The following is a 20972-nucleotide window of genomic DNA, read 5'->3' on the forward strand; positions in this document are numbered from 1 at the left end:
CTCTGATCACACTGGTGTCATGAGTTCTGTTTTTACAGGAGTCATGAGGGGTCCAATATGATCCGTTTTTTTTATCGACTTAGATTAGACAGGTTTCCATCAGGCATCTGTTTGTTTGCTGAATACAGCGCTACAGCATGCATGCTCATCTAACTATCAAAAAACAAAAGCCGGACAGAAATGCAAGTGTGAACAGAGCGTTAGTTGTATGTTGGCTTAGGGATTTATCCTACTGTCCTTCACTGTCTTCTTTACCAGCATGTATATTTAGAAAGTGACGTGGGCGACAGCCATGGGGAGAACGCAGCATTGTGCACACTGTGTGCCGCAGGCTATTTATGGGACTCCTTTGGACACTATCCTGTTTTTTATGTCAATGGTTTTATCTGTTATCAGTTTTGGCAACCTATATTCTACTTGTGAACTATTTCATATTATGGCTTTTTTCTCAAGCAATTTCAAATTGAAATTCTAACAATGTTCTCCTTATCGATTGTGAATATTTTCTTCTGCTCTAGAAGCTAGCTAGTAATGGCATTAACAGCCTTTTGAGGGTTGGAAGTTACAGAGACCTCAAAATGGAGGCTACAGGTCTGGCCCAATGAAATGATTAACTTGATATCATCCAATATTACTGTATATATGTATACAGGGTCATATGTAGGTTCCTTGGGTGCAAAAAAGGAAATGACTCTAAGTCGCCCCCTACAACCTGTACAGAACATGTGATGAAGTTGTTCTGTGTGACACTTCATTGCCTTATTACTAAGAGGATCCTGGGGTGTGCTAATCCAATGTGTGTAGGTACATTTATATCTATCAGTAAGAGGAGACAGTTCTGTAACATTCTTCTCAGATTGAGTACTTCCATATACTTTAATATACTGGTACACTTACCCCATGAGGATAAGGACCCAGGATTTATAGGACGTCAATAAAGTGATATCATTCACAATAAGAAAAGACCACAGTGTGATGACACAAGTTACAGCATCATTTTCTATGTGTTCAGTCGGGAGAGGCACCACTGGTGGTGGACATAAAAATTCTGAATGCCCTAATTCTTTTCTTAGGAGAGTCAGGAGCTCCCTGTACATGTTAGACTATTGGCCGGTCTCTTCAAAAATGGTGGAGTTAGGCAACAATAGTAGAATGTGTATGGGGGCCTTACCTTTGCACATACACAGTATAAGTAAATCTGCCTCAATAGGTTTATGCCACAAAACGGATGTCATCAGGTAAGGCCAGATCTAGTCTTTGCCATGTAATCCATGCTGTTCATACTGGTTAGGTAGAGAAACGCCTCTGAATGTGACATCTTAAATAAGTTAAACTATCAACTATTTCATTTGGCAGTCAATTTGCATTAATGTCCAGGGCTGCATTTTTGTCCTCTGAGTCACTGTATTATCAGTTCTGCCTTATGTGATACAATTGCAATTCTCTTTTTCTTTCTTCCTGTTCCAGCTGTGTCCAGAGGTTGGTCAACAAGTAGGTTCCTACGTACATATCCTTAACTCTTGCCTGCTTGTTGTTTTTTGAGTACTTGCTGTGGGTCTGTCAAGCTCCTCAATTGGTGGCCTGATAACAGAAAATACATACTTTACTAATTCACTCCTTGTGTCTGCTCTTGATGAGGGAATGTTTCCAGCCATACATGTGCAAACCAATAGGCCAGAAACCCTATCTATCATCATTTAAGCAAATGACATACACTATATGATCCAGAGCACGTCAGCATTAAAATAATTGGTGAATTGCGGAATTGCTTCCCCTTGTAGTTCTACAAAGCCTGAGGTGATGTAATAAAATGAACAGAAGACAATTATAGCAAAGAGTGTGGGAGAAGATAAAACATGTCTAAAGGAGAAACCTAGTTAAAGCACTTAGGCTTCTTCATTACTGCACATAACATCTGAGAGCTGGACTCTTCTCATGACTGGGCTGTAAATCTTCAAGGTTTTACACTCTTTAGAAACGATAGGGCTAACCGCAAAGGTGTATGTCTGTATGCTAGGAGTGATATGAAAGTAAGTGTGAAAGAAACAATTCTGGATGAAGGTTCTGAAGAAGTAGAAACTTTGTAGGTGGAATTACATAGGGAATAAAATAATGAAAAAATAATTCTTGGTGTGATATATAGATTTTAACTATTCAAACATAGATTAGGAACATGATTCTGCCTCTGCTGCAAAACCGAGAAAGTTCCTCAGCTTTTTGCAAGGTAATTTTATGGGCCAGTTTATAGAAGATCCTACTAGAGGCGATGCTCTTCTGGATCTAGTAATTTCTAACAATGCAGAGCTTGTAAAAAATGTCACTGTCCATGAAAACCTTGGTAACAGAGACCACAAAATAATTATATTCTAACTAAACAGTAAAAAAACAAACTCGGGTTGGTAGGGCAAAAACACTTATTAAAAACATGTTTTATTTCTCCCTATAAGATGCCAAAAGTAGGGGCAAAATGGCAGTGCGTCTTATGGGGCGAATGCTGCAATTTACACTGATACACCGCCGCAGTGATGCTGCACAGCGCGGCCAGCGGGTGTATCAGTGGGGAGGGAGGAGGGTCTGGGGGCCGGCATCTGGTTTTGTAATGGCAGCGGGGCCCAGTGCAGTTACTGTATTCTATTACACCGGGCCCCGCTCACTGTAGTAATCATATCTAACCTGTAGACAATGTTAAACTATAGAAATCATTTGTAATCCAGCCTGTAGTACTTACTACAATCTTCCGTAGCAGGCAGGAGGCCAGGCGGACGGCAGCGTAACTCACTACGTCACGCGCCTGCTCCTCCCACTTTATGAATGAAGCAGGCAGCGCAGACGCTTGACGTAGTGAGTTATGCTGCCGCCATCCGCTCGCCCGGCCTGCTGCCTCCTACGGAAGATTGTAGTAAGTACTACAGGCTGGATTGCACATGATTTTTATACTTTAACATTGCCTACAGGTTAGATATGATTACTACAGTGAGCGGGGCCCAGTATAATAGAATACGCTGCCATTGCAAAACCAGATGCCGACCCCCACCCCCTGTATTGGGGGTCATTCACTACACAGGGACACTGTTATGAGGGGGATCTGTGGATGACACATAGCATAAGATGCTATATATGTGTCATCCACAGATCCCCCCCCATAGCAGTGTCATGCCATCCACAGATGCCCCCATAACAGTGCCATCCACAGATGCCCCCATAACAGTGCCACCCACAGATCCCCATAACAGTGTCATCCACAGACCCCCATAACAGTGCATCATCCACAGATGCCCCCATAACAGTGCCATCCACAGCTGCCCCCATAACAGTGCATCATCCACAGATCCCCCATAATAGTGTCATCCACAGACCACTATTAGTTCAAAACCCACCAAAGCACACCTTTTGGGTCAAATCTTTTTTTTCTTATTTTCCTCCTCAAAAATCTAGATGCGTCTTATGGGCCAGTGCGTCTTATAGGGCGAACAATACGGTAATTTTAAAAAGGCGAATTTCCCAGGGTTGAGCGCTGCACTTCAGGATATAGACTGGGAGCAACTATTGTTACATAATGACACTAATGCTATATATAATTAAACTCCACATGGCTTACAAATAGTGTAAAAAGGGCAATAAACGACAAAAAGAAAGAATTGATAGAATTATGAGAATGGAAGATATGATGGCCTCAGAGTCAGGTACTTACTCCACCTTTGGCTCATTATGGCTACCTTGGGTATCCTTTAGGGACTCGCCCTCTTACCACAGTTGGCTGGAGGGATATCTACAGTATATATCTAATCTTATCCAGAAACATGTAGTTCATGCATAAGCCTTACCAATATGCCTCAACTAAAGCTATCTTATAAGTAACAGCAGCTGGAAATAATTGAACAGTTACAGTATGTGAAAGACTGACATAAAAAGGCTGGAGGTTTTGTTTTTTTTACAATTATTGCTGCTGAATTGATTCAACCAGTTATTAGGATTGTCTAGGATTAGAAAAAAACAGTGGCCCAGATTTACTAATGTGTCTTGCGCCAAGAATCTGTAAAAAATTGGCAATTTGGCACAACTGGTATTTCCACACTTTCTGACCTTTTTCAACTTGCTTGGAAAGGGGGTGGTGGTTTCATGTTATCTATCCTAAGACACTTATGAAATCTGTCACTAGAGGTCTCCCTTCTAGCGATTTTTCTCTTCACTCACTGTTACTAGGGGAATCCTCTCCTTAGCAGCATAGACGGACATAAGGAAGTGGGTGTGTCTTTCTTTATTGGCTGGCTCCAGAGCTCAGTGAGCTTCTGCGCTCTTTTCAGAGGCCCTTCCCCATCTAGGTCTGAGTGCTTGAACACTGCAGAATGCTTAGCATCTCAGACAGGGGCATAGCTATAGGAGATAGCGGTCACTACTGGGCCCAGGAGCCTGAGAGGGCCTAAAGACCCTTGTGCCACATAAGAAGACACTGGTATTATAGAAAGAGCATGCAGGTCAAGTTACACCTCTGGCTGGAGGGAAGGGGTTAGGTCAGAATTTGGCATGGGAGGGGTGCCGTTTCAAATTTTGCCTCAGGCAGCACAAAGGCAATGTGTTTCCCTGCCCATGGTCACAAAGCAGTAAGGGGGCTCAAGCTGAACTCTTGCACCAGGGTCCATGAGCCTTTAGCTAAACCCCTGATCTCAGACATCTTCCCTTCAGTACATAGTAAGCGCATTTCTTACTCCAGTGATAATAGAATTAATTTATGAAGAGCTTGATGGGTTCTGCATGTGTTGGTTTTAGTTTGTTTATTAGTCAGCATCCTTCCCTGGACGGACTCTGCCTCATTTGTGCTATAATCAATAGTGTCTCTTGTGTTTAGAATCTTTCCCCTCTCTATGCTGTAATACTAATATGCATTCTGGGCCCTACATCTGTGTGTTGTGAGCATAAAATATCTGTTACACACTATGGGCCAGATTAGCTCAAGTCAGGATAATGGAGTGAAAAAGTTGCAAATTTTTGCGCAATCGCTTAAACTGCGCAAAAATTTGTGACTTTTATTGGCTCTGCGCTATGCTCGCCAGTTTTCTGAAAGTGGGCGTGTTTTCTTATGTAAATGAATCTCTAGACAGATTTACTATTGCGACTATTTAAAAAGTCGCAAAAAAAGTCGCAATTTCACTCCAGTGAGGACCATGCTCATCTTATGCGACTTTTTAATAGAACATGCAACTTTTTTGTAAAGACGTGCGACTCTTGTAAAGCTGCTTACTGACGGATAAATTGCTACCGTCAAACCACATTTATTACAGTCTTAAAGGGCCGATCATAAATCTGACTTGGCTCAAACTGACTTTAGCCATATGTGAAAGTGGAGTGAGCTGTCAGAGTAATGATAAATCTGGCCCTTTGTGTGATGTAGATAGGGGCAAGGATTAGGATAGGTCTCATTGGTGATTGGCCTAGCAGTATGGAAAGGAAGTCTAGAGCAGTATAGTACTTGCAAACTGCTTTATTAGGAGATGTCCCTGGGCTTGAAGAGAACTGCTGGATGCAGGTGCAGAACACTAGGGTAACTAGAAGTCATACAGTATGAGAATCTATTCCAGCCTCCCCCAGTGCTCTGGCCTGCATACAGTATCTCACAAAAGTGAGTACACCCCTCACATTTTTGTAAATTGTTTATTACATCTTTTCATGGGACAACACTGAAGACTTTGATACAATGTAAAGCAGTCAGTGTACAGCTTGTATAACAGTGTAAATTTGGTGTGCCCTCACAATACCTCAACACACAGCTATTAATGTCTAAACCGCTGGCAACAAAAGTGAGTACACCTCTAAGTGAAAATGGCCAAATTGTGCACAAAATGTCAATATTTTCAATATCCACTTTTCAATCTTCCACTCCTCCATGACAACATTACACAGCTGGTGGATGTTAGAGACCTTGCGCTCCTCCACCTTCCCTTTGAGACGCCAGTCTTCGTCCCTCCTACGCTGGCCGTTGTTCCACCTCAATTATGTAGAGCAGCCAACTCTACATAACTTGTCTAAACACTTGCTGGCATGGATTTGGACCATTTTCTATGCCTAAAACAAGTGTAGAAAATGATAAATGAGATGAACCTGCCCTTTTCCCCTCCCACACCATGCCCCCTTTCTTAGACCTGGCATGAGCGGCGGAACAGGGGAAAGATTTGCAGATTGCAGAGCAAATAACCCTTGCGCCGCAATCTGCAACAGATATACACCAAAAAGTGGTAAATATCTATTTGTAAATGACCGCCATAGTGCAGAGAATCAGGTATACAACATTGGCTGTAGAACATGAGAATGTTCTAAGAATCTTATAGTGCATCGTTACAGGTTTTCAATTTCCTTATGTTGTAGGAATAGGTTCCTTTTTGTGTAGTACATGAACTCCTGATCAGAACAGTTCTCAGAATTGGAGGTTGTTGGTAAAATAGCAAGGGTGGGTCTGGGAAAATATATTTAGCTGCTCACTCTTATGTAGGACATTATGTAAATTCTGTAAATAGTTTTTGAAAAATTTTGTCTTTGGCTCCTTTCAGTCCACCCCTCCATTATTTTACTGATTATACTGTCTGGCTGGTATCTAAGTCCAGTCACATCTTGCCTTGATGAGGGCAAACACACCTAAAACAGAAATTTAGAAGAGGAAATCCTGCTTCTAAATAAGTTTTATTTTAAAATGAATAATCTTCTTGTAGATTTGTGATGACAGTGATAACATACAAACGCCTTCTATTTGTAGACAGGAATGGTGTACTTTTTACAACCAGATCTTAGAATGGTTACTTGAGAAAATGACATTCCATGCTACTGAGCCACAGTAATATACTCTATAACTTTACACAGTGGCGTACACACAATCCATGGGGCCCCAGTGTGAAACTGATCCATGGGGCCCTCTCCCCACCGCCCCCCCCCCCCCCCCCCCCAACCTGCCTCAACCCCCCCCCCCTCCCCCACTACCTCCTCTACCAGTGGTGTAACTATAGTGCTCTGGGCCACAGTGCAAACTTTGGATTGGGCCCCCCCCCCATTTTTACAAAGAAGCGGCAGATTTTCATACTAAGGGTTCTTTCCGTGTGGCTAATCCGCTGCGTGAATGAGTGCCAAGCCCCATTCTGGACAGCAGAGACACGGAGCAGTAACATGATTGACTGTGATCTTTTTACTACAAAATCACGGTGACAACTTTATCTCACTGTGATTTTGTAGTAAAAAGATCACAGAGAGGCAAAGAGCATTATCAATCATGTTAATGCTCCGTGTCTCTGCTGTCCGGAACGGGGCTTGGCTCTCTTTCACGCAGTGGATTACCCACACGGGATCCGCTCGTGTTAAAGAGCCCTAAGCCCAACGCATGGCTACACTCACCCAGTCCTAATGAAATCTGGTCCTACTGGATCCAGAACAAGATCCCTGTGGTGAGAAAAAAAGAATAATCACATAAGGAAGGGATGGTGACTGCCCCTGTGAAATCACCAGCAGGGGGTGCTGTGCTGGCCTGTAAGACTAAGCCATGCCAATGTATAGCAGGGTAATCTAGGACATTTCCCCTAAGTGCAACTACACAGTACTAATGCCCACCTTGTGGCCCCTCACAGTAGTTATGCCCACCTTTGTTCCTGTCACAGTAGTTATGCCCAGATATGTGCCCCCTCACAGTAGTTATGCCAAATATGTGCCCCCTCACAGTAGTAATGCCCAGATTATGTGTCCCCTCACAGTAGTAATGCCAGATTATGTGTCCCCTCACAGTAGTAATGCCAGATTATGCGTCCCCTCACAGTAGTAATGCCAGATTATGTGCCCCTTCACAGTATTTATGCCCAGTTATGTGTCCCCTCAAAGTAGATATGCCCAGATATGTGTCCCCTCAGAGTGGTTATGCCAGATTATGTGTCCCCTCACAGTAGTAATGCCAGAATATGTGTCCCCTCATAGTAGTAATGCCAGATTGTGTCGCCTCTCAGTAGTAATGCCCAGTTATGTGTCCCCTCACAGTAGTAATGCCAGATTATGTGCCATCTCACGGTAGTAATGCCAGATTATGTGCCCCCTCACAGTAGTAATGCCAGATTATGTGCCCCCTCACAGTAGTTATGCCAGATTATGTGCCCTTTTGCAGTATTTATGCCCAGTTATGTGCCCCCTCAAAGTAGATATGCCCATATATGTGCCCCCTCAGAGTGGTTATGCCAGATTATGTGTCCCCTCACAGTAATAATGCCAGATTATGTGTCCCTTCACAGTATTTATGCCCGGTTATGTGCCCCCTCAAAGTAGATATGCCCAGATATGTGCCCCCTCAGAGTGGTTATGCCAGATAATGTGCCCCTCACATTAGATATGCCCACATATGTGCCCCTCACAGTGGTTATGCCAGATTAAGTTCCCCCTCACAGTAGTTATGCCTTCATATGTGCCCTCTCATAGTTATGCCTTCATATGTGCCCCCATCACAGTAGTTATGCCAGATTAGGTGTCCCTCAGTAGAGATGCCCACTTTTGTGCCCCCTCACTCTAGTTGTGCCCATCAAACCCCCCCCCCCCCCCCCCTTGCCCCCAGTCTGCAGCGTTAGAGAAAAAAAAAACACATACTTACCTTCTTCCCTGATGACAGGCTCCCTCACTTTTCGCGCTGCTGGCTGTGCTGAAGGCAGATTTCCGAGCTTTTAGCTCTCCTCCCACAGCCAGCAGCGCGATGTGGGGCCAGAAAGGTGGAGCTCCTGAGCTCTGAAGATCAGCGAAGCAGGGAGCAGAGAGGTTTCCCTGCTTCACTATGGAAACGGAACTGCCTGGCCGGGTGTGTGTGAGTGATTGCGTGCCCCCCCCCCCTCTTCCTTCACCCCCCCCCCCCATATTATACATGTAATGGAGGCATGGAGCGCTCTGATGGGGCCCAAAATTGCCACTGTACTGGCCCCATCAGAGCACTCCATTACATGTGAGTACAGCGGGGCCCCTGCCAGCGGCCTTTACACCTACAGTCACAAATCTTGCTGACATATAGTTCACAAGGGATCATAGCTTACATAACAAGCTTACAACTGGCATTTGAGTAAAGGCAGTTGTGTCACTTCAGTAAATAATATTTATCATGTAGAGAAAGTTAATAGAAAGCACTTACTAATGTATTGTGATTGTGATGGAAAAATCAATCAATCAAGCCAGCAAAGGAAGCAATATAGACAATAACAATACATTAGTAAGTGCCTTGTATTAACTTACTTTACACGAAAAAATGCCATTTACTGAAGCGAGACCCCCCTATAATACTTGAGTAAAAGTTTTATACAGCCACAAATATTGTGTGATCAAGTTAATAAGTTCAATAAGTTATTTATCACTGTTTTTAAACTCATAAATTGACCAAATCTACCCTTCTTATTATGTGTCTCTTCTAGTATGGTGTGCATTATGGTGTCCTGATGTCAATGTTCAGAATGCCTCGTTAACACCGCAAACTGTCCCTATGATTTTAATCTCCCACCTGATCTGACATCAGGCATGGAAGATGAAGGGAGGACACTGGGCTGACATCGAAAGAGTCATGTGCATGAATTATTTCAATGAATTCACCAGATTCTTTATACTTCATATTGTTGTACACAAGTTATAATTAGAGTAAACATAAAAACATAATTAGTGCAAACACTACTAGATATAGTTGTGTCATGAATAAATAGTAATTTGGCCACTTTAACATTGAACTCACTGGATTACTTAGAATGGATTTATAAGTCAGTAAGAGTTTTCCAATGAATTAATTGATCTAAAATGAAAGGATACTCGCCTACAATTCATGACTCCTTAGTGCAGGGGTGGGGAACCTCCGGCCCGAGGGCCGTATGCGGCCCACGGTATCATTTCATGTGGCCCCCGGCCCCCTGCCAGAACATAATGTGAAAATGCTTATGACCCCTTCCATTATGGAAGCGGTCATTAGCATACGGGAGGCACAGGAAGGTGAGAACAGCACTGCACTGGCTGTCCTCACCTTCCCTGGTCTTCTTTCAGCCCCACACTGTGTCCTGACACATCCAGCGTCAGGACGCAGTGCACGTAGACGTGCACTATGACCTGACGCTGTGCGGTGTGAGGTGACAATATAGTGCGGCAGGAAGAAGAACAGGGAGGGTAAGTGAATCTGCCAAGAGGCAGCGCCGTACGGAGCTGGAGAGGTAAGTTTATTTGTTTATCTTAAATACAGTATCTGATCTGATGTCTGATTGGGGCTGATCTGAGGCTAAAGGAGGGTGGGGAGGGTCTGATGGGGGTCTGATCTGAGGCTTGGGAGGGTCTGATCTGAGGCTGGGGGTGTCTGATCTGAGGCTGGGGTTTGATAGGGGTCTGATCTGAGACTAGGGGGGCTGATGGGGGCTGATCTGAGGCTGGGGAGGGTCTGATGGGGGCTGATCTGAGGCTAGGGAGGGTATTATGAAGGTCTGATCTGAGGCTGGGGGGTCTTATAGGGGCTGATCTGACCCTGGGGGGTCTGATGGGGGCTGATCTGAGGCTGGGCGTCTGATCCGGGTCTGGTCTGAGGCTGGGGGTCTGATGGGAGTCTGATCTGAAGCTAGGAAGGGTCTGATTGGGGTCTAATCTGAGGCTTAGAGGTCTGATGGGAGTCTGATCTGAGGCTGATGTAGGCCTGGGGGGTCTGATAGGAGGCTGATTTCAGGCTGATGGAGGTGGGGGCAGATATTTTGCTGAGAAAGGGACAAAGGCAGGGACAGTTGCGAAGAAAGAGGCAGGGAGAGTGAAAGCTGGGTGAACCCCTCTCTGGACCCCCTGGGTTTAGCTTCCTGCCATTAATGTCAAATAAGTAACATTCTGAACTTAAAAATTAGACTGCTATGTGTGGTCAATATGGCGCCTGTATTGTATGTAATATACTGTATATATATAGTGCAGGCGCTATTTTGTGCTGCAAAAATACAGCCCTCTAGATTATTTTAATTGAAGTGCAATTTCTGTAACTTATCCCTAAGTCAATTATATGTTTGACCAAATACAGCAGTAAAAATTTTTTATTGAGAATTTTGTATGGCCCCCGAATGATGTTACAAATATCCAAATGGCCCTTGGCAGCAAAATGGTTCCCCACCGCTGCCTTAGTGGAAGGTTTTACATTTAATAATCTTAAACTAGAACACTGTTTCTCAACTCCAGTCTTCAAGTGTCCTATTTTCTGGATAATTATTTCCTGGGTAATTATGATCCGGGCATCAGCCATTATCACAATAATTCTTTAAATGGTGCGTCCTCCAGTAATGACACATTTTGAGTACTTTGGGGACTGGAGTTGAGAAACACTCATCTAAAGTAGAGTCTACATTGCTGCACGTGTGGTTTGTGCAGTCTTCTTTTTTGTCTTCCAATTAGTAGTTTCAAAGGCATTTTTGTAATTTCAGGAGTATCATTTTTCATGAATGTCAATAACTTATAGATGGAAGTTAATTTCTTCATAGCATTCTTCCAAATCTTGATGTTCTTAGTTGTGATTTCATGGATATTGAAGTAATGTTACCGGGGAAAGATGGTGATGGTCTAGGGTGCCAACTTCCTTGTTTATCTCTTGACAGCTCTTTTTTATAGGCAAAATGTAAAAATGGCAATGATAAAGATCAGGCATGCTCCCGGTATGCCCGGACAGCCTACATCCGTATGTTGGAAGTTGTAGTTTTTCAACAGCTGGATGGCCGCAGGTTGAGCATCCCTGATTAAAGATTATAAGCAAGATCTTTTTAGAGTTCAAGATATTAATGTGAACTTATTAGCAGAATTTACTGTAAAGTACAGAATTATAATTTGTTATAATAATATCTTCAACATCCTCTAGCTTCAATAATAATTACAGATGCAACAATTTTTTCTGTTATTGACACAAATTTACAGACAATTGACAACCCTGGCAGGATTCCTGCAAAGCACTTTAAACACAGACAGAAATCCCCACTACTGAAAACATATAACTTTATATAACCATATTTAAATGTTATCTATCATAGGGTAAAACTAATCAATTTCCTTTGTTGCATTGTTTATGGGAGCAAGCTCATTGTGGAGCTATGGAGCTCCTGGAGAATAGTAAATGCAGATCGAGCAGGCAGAAATGTTAAGTTAGATATCCACGTAAAATATGAGCTTTTTGCTTGTTCATTGGGTGATCTGTATACTGGTATATCAGTTCTTATTGGTGTGGTGGATTTATTTTGATATACACAGTTGTGACTCTGTTGGAGCCATCTGTATATTAGTAAAAACAACCTGTTAAATTTATTCTGCAGGTCAGTACAATTACTGCAATACCAAATTTCAGTTTATCAGCATATTCTAGCACCCACATCTTTTTTTTATTTTTTATCACCCATTAGGAATTTACATGATGACCACTAATGGGAACTTCTTTATCACCAGCCTCTGTTACATTTTGCGAAATCATGCATTTTGGAGTTTTATTTTCATCACTATCTAAATGACTGTGATTTTGTGATGTCAACATGTATGTTGGAATCTGTAGCAATAACTATTGTGATGTACCGTATTTTCCGCCCTATAAGATGCACCTAGGTTTTAGAGGAGGATAATAAGGAAAATAATTTCATCAGACCCCCAATAGTAATTACACCCTGAATCAGACCTCAGATCAGAACCCCAATGTTAATAAGACCTCCAATTAGACCTCAGATCAGACCCCCAATGTTAATCAGACCTTAGATCAGACAAAAAAGAAATCAGCTCACCTCTCTTGTTCTGGACTCTGCTCCATGCTGTGGCATGACCCAACGTCGCACAGCATGAAATCACAGAGTGCACTGACATCCTCATGCTGTGTGCAGGTCACACCACAACATGTGGAGCCGGTAGATGAAGACCAGGAAGCTGTGAGTACAGAGCCAGCACAAGGAATGTCACATACACCGCTCCCTGGTCCTACTGTACTAATGAGCACTTCCATAATTGAGTGCGTCTTATAGGGCAAAAAATACAGTAATTTACTGTATTCTTACCTATGATGTCATCCTGTCATGGTTCCCCAACTGCTGCTGCCTCCATATGGCAGCAGCGTCCAGTTGCCCTGGGGACCAGGAATGTGGCCCGGCCCTCACTGATGTTGGAACCCCGGGCCAATGAGGAAGGGCGCAAGGGCTCCTGAACATGCAGGCACACTGGCGTGAGCTGCCTCTTCCCCAGCATAAAAGACTGGCACCTGCACTGTACAGGTGCCTGTTTAGGGTGATTATAGGGATAGTGGATTATCCTGTAAACTGTAGGGTAGTCCTTCAGAATGATTTCCTTTGACATGGGCTTAATGTAGCCATATTCTATACTGACTTGAAAATGTTCTACCCTGTTAAATTAGATACAAAAATTAGATCCAAATATCAGGCAAAATATATTATTATGATGAGCGAATTTCATATTTTGAAGTTTGTGTGCTGGTTCGTGTTGTGGTATTTATTGAATTGTGCTATGGATTCAGTTACCACGGACCATAACGCAATTCCATGACGGAATGCATAACGGAATGCCTTTAGAGGCGTTCCGTTATTCATTCCGTCATAATAGAAGTCTATGGCCTGCATAATGGATCCGTCCAGTTTACGTAATGCAGGAGAGGACTGATCCGTGGTAACGGAATCCATAACGTAATTCAGTAAATACCACAACACGAACCCGCACATGAACTTCAAAATATGAAATTCGCTCATCCCTATATATTATATTTTCATTTGTAGATTCACAGAAAATTAAACACAATATGTAATATCTCTAAGTATTGATAAAAAATTACAATAGTCTGGAAAATCTGATGACCTCTCAAAGTGCTGGATTCGCAGAGCTTTACTGTGTTTGTATATATAGTATGCAGAATATTGACAGACCTTTAAGCATGTTTTCATATAAAATCATTTCTTAACCTAAAACGCTTTGATGTGAAACTTACATATAGATACTAAATGCAAAAAGAATTTAGACATTCGGATTATATGCTATTTCCATTTGCATGCTTCATTTTACTAAATTCTTCTATTTTCCTTTTATACTCTCATTATTGTAATTTGGAAAATATCTGGAGAGTGCATTTGCATCTGTTTTCATATACCCCTACTATCCTTAACAGATGTGTTCATATAATTTATAGTCAGATATTACATGACTACAAAATACTAAAAACTGTTGGAGTATCATATTGTGCTATTACATATTCTTGTTTGTAGAAATGATGGAAGTCCAGACAAAAGACAACATGCTGCAGAGAAAAACAAGACACAGGTCCCCAAAAATGGCCCAGTGCAAAGTGACAAAAATGGTCATCGTGTTCCTCCAATTCACCCTGAGAGGCTGAAGGACTTTGCAGAAGATGAATACCTGGATGGAAACCATACCACATGGGAAATGAAGATTTCCGGAAACCCAGAGCAACCATTGAAAGATGCTGTTGAACCTGTTGCTATAAAAGTCCGAAAGCCAAGTGTACGGCCAAAGAATGAGTTCTTGAGATTTGAAGATATCAGTGCAGCAGCTTTTAAAATTCAAAGTGGTGTTCAAAAGACCCCCTGCATGGTACGAAGCATGGTAGATTAAGATACTTACAATTGGTAGTACTACACTGCAAAAAGAATGTTGTTGTCTATATAAATCATCTAGAAAGGGGTGTTGGTAGACCCTGAAGATGCCTAGGGTACCGTGAGGCAATGGAGGAAGGGGAGGAAGTAGATAAAATTGAATGTGGTTTTAATGTGTTTATTAATTTAAAAACATCTTTGCAATGTGTACTATAGATAAAGTATACCATAGAGATGAGAGAATACATTTTAAACTAATTAGATTAGTTATGAATTTCACAAAAATTTGTCTGTCAAACGAATCCAAACTTTTGGCGATTCGATTCAGGGTAATTGCGCAGAAACTGCACCAGCGCCTTTTTACTTTAAAAATTTGGAGGAAAAACAACAGGAAGGAAAAAGTTTGAGGATCACATGACACTGTGAAGGAGGTGGAAGGCTTTGATGCTGGCAGACAGCCTGATCATCCAATCAGGGGCAAGATTGTGGCAGGTCTTTTTGCTCAGAAGGACGAAACACAATTGTGTGCAGCTTGTGAACTAAAAGCATAAGTTTTAGCTATGTCTGCCAAAAAGCAATTGCAGATACACTAGCAATATAAGCAATATACTGTAGGTGTGATAGGGAGAGTATAAGGACATTATATGGTTATAATTAGGTAGATGTGGGGTTTTATATGGAAAAGTATAGAGAATGAGGCAGAGTAAACATTGAGAGTAAGGTCACTCAGAGTTGTGTGTTTCACAACTGCTGGCAAGTTCTATATTACAAGATCCTACAAAAACTTCATTTTCTCAGAAAATGGACAGCAAGACAGCTTTTTTGGGGGGAAAAACCTGAAGTTTCTATAGTTCATAGGCTTATTTCCAGTACCTCCAGAATCGATAGTGTACATTCTGCTGCAAACGCTGAGCAATTGCTCCCTTTTTTTTCCTATAAAACAGTTTCTTCAATTTATCTACCATTTGTAATTGAGCATTTCAGTAACGCATTGTATTACTTCAAAACACCATGCAATTACAGCAAGCGCAGTTTACCTCAATAACTGCATTAGAATACCTGTGTCAGTGAACGTATTTTATGGCAACAACTACATTAGTATATCCATGTTAGTGAATGTGTTGTATTACTTCAAGATGCTGTGCAATGTCAGAAAATTTATTTTATAGCAATAACTGCATTAGTATATCTGTGTTAGTGAAAGCATTGTATTATTTCCCGATACCATGTAGTTTCAGCAAACACATTTTACTGCAATAACAGCATTAGTATAGTCGTGTTAGTGAACACGTTGTATTACTTCAAAAGACCATATAGTTTTAGCAACCACATTTTACTACAATAACTTCATTAGTATGTCCCTGTTAGTGAGCATGTTGTATTACTTCAAGATACCGTGCAGTTTCAGCAAATGCCTGTTACAGCAATAACTGCATTAGTATACTCATGTTAGTGAACATGTTGTATTACTTCAAGATACCATGCAGTTTTTGCAACCGCATTATATAGCAATAACTGCATTAGTATATCTGTGTTGATGAATGCATTGTATTACTTCAAGATACCATGCAGTTTGAGCAAAGGCCTTTTGCTGCAATAACTGCATTAGTATACCTGTGTCAGTGAACATGTTGTATTACTTCAAGAGACCATGCAGTTTTAGCAACCGCATTTTACTACAATAACTGAATTAGTATGCCTCTGTTAGTGAGCATGTTGTGTTACTTCAAGATACTATGCAGTTACAGAAAACGCATTTTACAGCAAAAACTGCATTGTTACCTATCTAAATTGTCAATACAACTGTGTAGTGTTTTTTTTTTTAAGGAAGGGATGTTTAATTTTGCCTCTATCTGTAAATTACAGAAAAAAGACTGTTTGCTACAGTTTAATAATCTGTGTACCAGACGTGTGACTCTACATTTAAATAGGTCTCATAATAAGATGTCTGGTAGAATGAGAAGTGGAAAACGAAAGACATTGTACTAAAGTCAGAATGTGAGTGGCTGCAGTAGTGCAAACAGCAGTAGCAGAGCCAGCCATCCGGTTAGTAGCAGCAGGCAACAGTTTTCCTTGAATATTCCTATATGTAACTCAAAGGAGAGCACCAATAGTGAGACACCGCAAAGTGAGATCAAATAAATAACATTTATTATACTCACAAAAGTAAAAGTATCAACAGCATGTCAAAATACAAGCAAAGTTCCTAGTATCATGCCCGACCTAGGTTTCACTTTCACTTCATCAGGGGCGTCCTTGTCCTCTGCTCCATTGTAGGATATCCATAAAAGAATGTGGGCCATAGAAAACGATTCGCTTAAGTGTAAAGTAATTAACACATAAGAGGACAGTATACTGCTACAGATGGATCTGGATAGATTGGATGCTTGGGCAGAAAGGTGGCAGATGAGGTTTAACACTGACAAATGTAAGGTTATGCACATGGGAATAAATTATGCAAGTCATCTGTACATACTAAATGGTAAAACACTTGGTAACACTGACATGGAAAAGGACTTAGGTATTTTAGTGAACAGCAAACTAAACTGCAGAAACGAGTGCCAGGCAGCTGCTGCCAAGGCCAATAAGATAATGGGTTGCATCAAAAGGGGCATAGATGCCCGTGTTGAGAACAAATCACTAGTCAGACCACACATGGAGTACTGTGTACATTTTCTGGGCTCCTGTGAACAAGGCAGACATAGCAGAGCTGGAGAGGGTTCAGAGGAGGGCAACCAAAGTAATAACTGGAATGGGTACACAGAACGATTTAAAATTAGGGTTATTTACTTTAGAAAAAAATGACTGAGGGGAGATCTAATAACTATGTATAAATATATCAGGGGTCAGTACAGAGATCTCTCCCATCATCTATTTATACCCAGGACTTTGACTGTGACGAAGGGACATCCTCTGCGTCTGGAGGAAAGAAGGTTTCTACACAAACATAGAAGAGGATTCTTTACTGTAAGAGCCCTTTCTGCCAAAATAGACATATTTGGAATCACAGCATCCGTAATGACCTGCTATATAAAAAATATCACATGATTTACCTCGTCAGGTAAACACCATAACAAAAATAATAATAAAAACTATCCCAGAAAATATGTTTTTTTCCACCTCGCCTCCAAAAAACAGTATCAAATGATCAAAAATATGTAACTTGAAATGGTACCGATGAAAATGTCACCTCAAATAGAAAGCCCTCACACAAGACCATTGCTAGAAAAAGTTTTAAAAAAATGGTCTCAGAAAATGTTGACACAAAAACATGAGGGTTTTTTTTTCAAAAATACTTTGTGTAAAAAAAAAAAAACTATATAAAATGGGTATCTCTGTAATTATACTGACCAGCAGAATAAAGTTAAATATCTCATTTTTCCTGCAAGGTGTATTCTGTAATAACAAAACCCAAAAAGCTATGGCAAAATTGCTGCCTTTTCTTTATCCTGCTAATAAAAAAGCTAATTAAAAAGTGACTAAAAAGTCCTAGGTACCCCAAAATAGTACCAATGATAATGGTAATTCATTCCACAAAAAAGCCCTCAGTTGAGAGAAAAAAAAAGTATGGCTGTCAAAAAATATCTGTACTGGTACCTCAGAGGCTTTTTGAAAGCAACATGGCTCCCATAAATCAATCCATCAAAATCTATACTGCAAAAGTCAAAAGGTGGTCTTTCCCTTTTGAACTCTGCACCTTACCAAAATAAGAGTTTACAGCTATGGTTATGCCATTTCTGTACCAAGTAGAACCTGTCTATCAATTTACGGGCCATGGTGTGTCTCAGATGTCACTAGCTGGGTACAGCATAGTGGGGACTGAAAGGCCATATATGTGGAAAACTTGCAATTGTAATTTTGCACCGTCCCCTGCTCATTCATTTCTGCAAAATATCTGTGGTGTCAAAAGGCTCACTCCACCCTCTTGATAAATAACTTGTAAGGTGTAGTTTCAAAAATGGTGTCATTTATTGGGTGTTTTCACTGTATGGGTACCTCAGGGTCTTTGCAAATGTGAGGGAGTGTCTGAAAACCATTCCAACAAAATCCGCACTCCTGAGCTTTGCCATGTGCCCACACAACAGCTTATCAGATGTCAGACACTAAACGAGTGCTCGTTTAAAGGGCCTTTCAGCCAGCCCAATGCAAAGAAAAGAAAGAGGGGATCGCTATTACAATGATTACCCCCATTCACTTTTCATATTGTCAGCAGCACATCCCATGTTTAAGGTGGTGTGCAGAAACAAAGATACGATCATCTGACAAATGAGCGCTTTGGCAGCATATTTACATGGGCCAGTTATCAGAAATGGACGTTTGAAGGAATGTGCATTCCTGATAATTGACCCAATCTTTAGCTAGTGTATAAGGGCAATAAAGGGACTCTGTCAGCACATTTGGCTGCTTACGTATGGGCTGGAGAGAGCAGTACAAGCATACCTTTTGTGGACCTTTTCTCATCAGAAGTAGCATGAATATGAAGTTTTATCCAGTGACAGCTTAAGCATCCCTCCAAGAGTACATCTGACACTCAGAGCTGTGGGAAAGGGGTTGTGAAGCAGTTCAATGCAAAGAGCAGAGAGCACTACACAATGAAGCTTTGCTTCCTGCACACTGGCAAGGGGGGAATATGGCAGAATAAAACATAATTTTCTCACTGATCCTGATGAGAAAAGCTGCACAAAAAGTATATTTGTACTGCTCTCCCCAGCCCTAGATAGTGGTGTCAGCAGTTTAGCATTGTCAAAACTGCTGACAGACTACTGTTAAGTATTTTTCTTCAGTGCTTGCAATATAGAGTTACTGTATATGTATCAAATTGAGACTAGAGCAACATCGCTCTTTGTATGGGCTATAATCTGGCTCTGATACTAAAGACCAAAGACAGAATCTGCAGCATCAGCCAGTTCAGTTTCATGAACATGATGGAGCAGTTTTATCATGTGCCAAGCCAGGCACTTTTGATTCAGGTAATATTGATTCAGACCGAAATCAAACTTTTTTTTTTTTAAGATTTGGCGTATTAGACACAAAAGGTATTTTTAAAAATTCACTCATCTCTATTGTAGGTGACTCAACAGGAAAGGGTGCTTTATATATTGCAAGACTTTCCTGTTGAGTCACCTACAATAGAGATGAGTGAATTTTTAAAAATACCTTTTGTGTCCAATACGCCAAATCTTAAAAAAAAAAAAGTTTGATTTCGGTCTGAATCAATTTTATCTGAATCAAAAGTGCCTGGCTTGGCACATGATAAAACTGCTCCATCATGTTCATGAAACTGAACTGGCTGATGCTGCAGATTCTGCTACTTGTGGTAGCATTGACAGCAGGTGGAAAGGGGGTGACTCAGAGCTGGATGTAGAGAGGCCTCCTGGTTAGGCACACAGGCGGCTGCTCACTGAAAGCTGCGTATATAATGTATCTGGGTTATTCACAATTTGGCCTTCATTTCGGCAACAGGATAATATTCCCTCATTTTTGCTTTGATAGCGAGGATGGCTATCTAGTAATCACCATCAAATTGCTTGATGCTAACGATATGCCTGTCAGTACATAAGCAAGCATACAGCTTGCCATACTTCCCAGAATGCTTGGGACCTAGTTCTGATCCATCCCCACTGCAACGACTGGTTATCATGACCAGTGTCGTCCTCATCATTAACCTTATCCTGCTGCACCATTGAATACACCTCCTCCAGTGGATGCCTCTCATCCTCCTCCTTCATGGGACTTTGTCTAACTGGGTCCTTAACAACTACCTTTGTGCAAGGATTTTTGCCTCCCTTGGCAAGATAAAAATTCCCCCCCCCCCCCCCCCCCTTGACATCACATATGTTCCACCCCTTTCTCGGCATTTTAATTAAAATAACTGCTATGTTTCCCTTAGGGTTAATTAAGTTTCTTGTAGCTGTCTCCCTGACAGCTGCTAGAGGTGCTTCCGCGATTCTCACTGTGAAAATTACAGTGGGAAGACACGGAACATAGTTTTGAATGCGTGTGCATTCGTAGCTGAGAGGAGGATCGGGGAGAAGAGTTCCCAGTGACGGCGCTGGAGAAAGGTAAGTGGCTGAAGGGGTTTTAACCCCTTCAGCCCAGTGGGAGGGGGACACGAGGGTGCCCCATTCCTAACAACTATATAGTGCCAGGAAAATGAGTTTGTTTTCCTGGCACTATAGTGCTCCTTTAACACCAGTACTGCACAGTCTCTTTTCTCTGCAGGAACAGGCTATAGACACCAGTACCACTACATTAAACTGTAGTGGTTCTGGGACTATAGTGTCCTTTTAGGCTCCATTCACACGTCTGCAATTTCGTTCTGCATTTTGCGGAACGGAATTGCGGACCCATTCATTCTTATGGGGCAGCACGATGTGCTGCCCGGACACGGAATTG

The 20972-nt window shown here is 41.6% G+C and overlaps 1 protein-coding gene across 4 annotated transcripts in view; it reads left to right on the forward strand.

The window, feature by feature from the left end:
• Positions 1-20972, forward strand: part of LOC121004016 (L-threonine ammonia-lyase-like) — a 181918-nt gene that overhangs the window by 8181 nt on the left and 152765 nt on the right. For 2 of the 4 annotated variants that reach the window (XM_040436039.1, XM_040436038.1), the window contains exons 2-3: positions 1468-1491; positions 14229-14574. In XM_040436039.1, coding sequence (XP_040291973.1) covers positions 1468-1491; positions 14229-14574 — 370 coding nt within the window. The remainder of the gene's footprint in view (positions 1-1467; positions 1492-14228; positions 14575-20972) is intronic. The other 2 variants (XM_040436042.1, XM_040436040.1) reach the window with 1 other exon arrangement.

This window comes from Bufo bufo, chromosome 6 (assembly GCF_905171765.1).
Source record: "Bufo bufo chromosome 6, aBufBuf1.1, whole genome shotgun sequence".
NCBI lineage: Eukaryota > Metazoa > Chordata > Amphibia > Anura > Bufonidae > Bufo > Bufo bufo.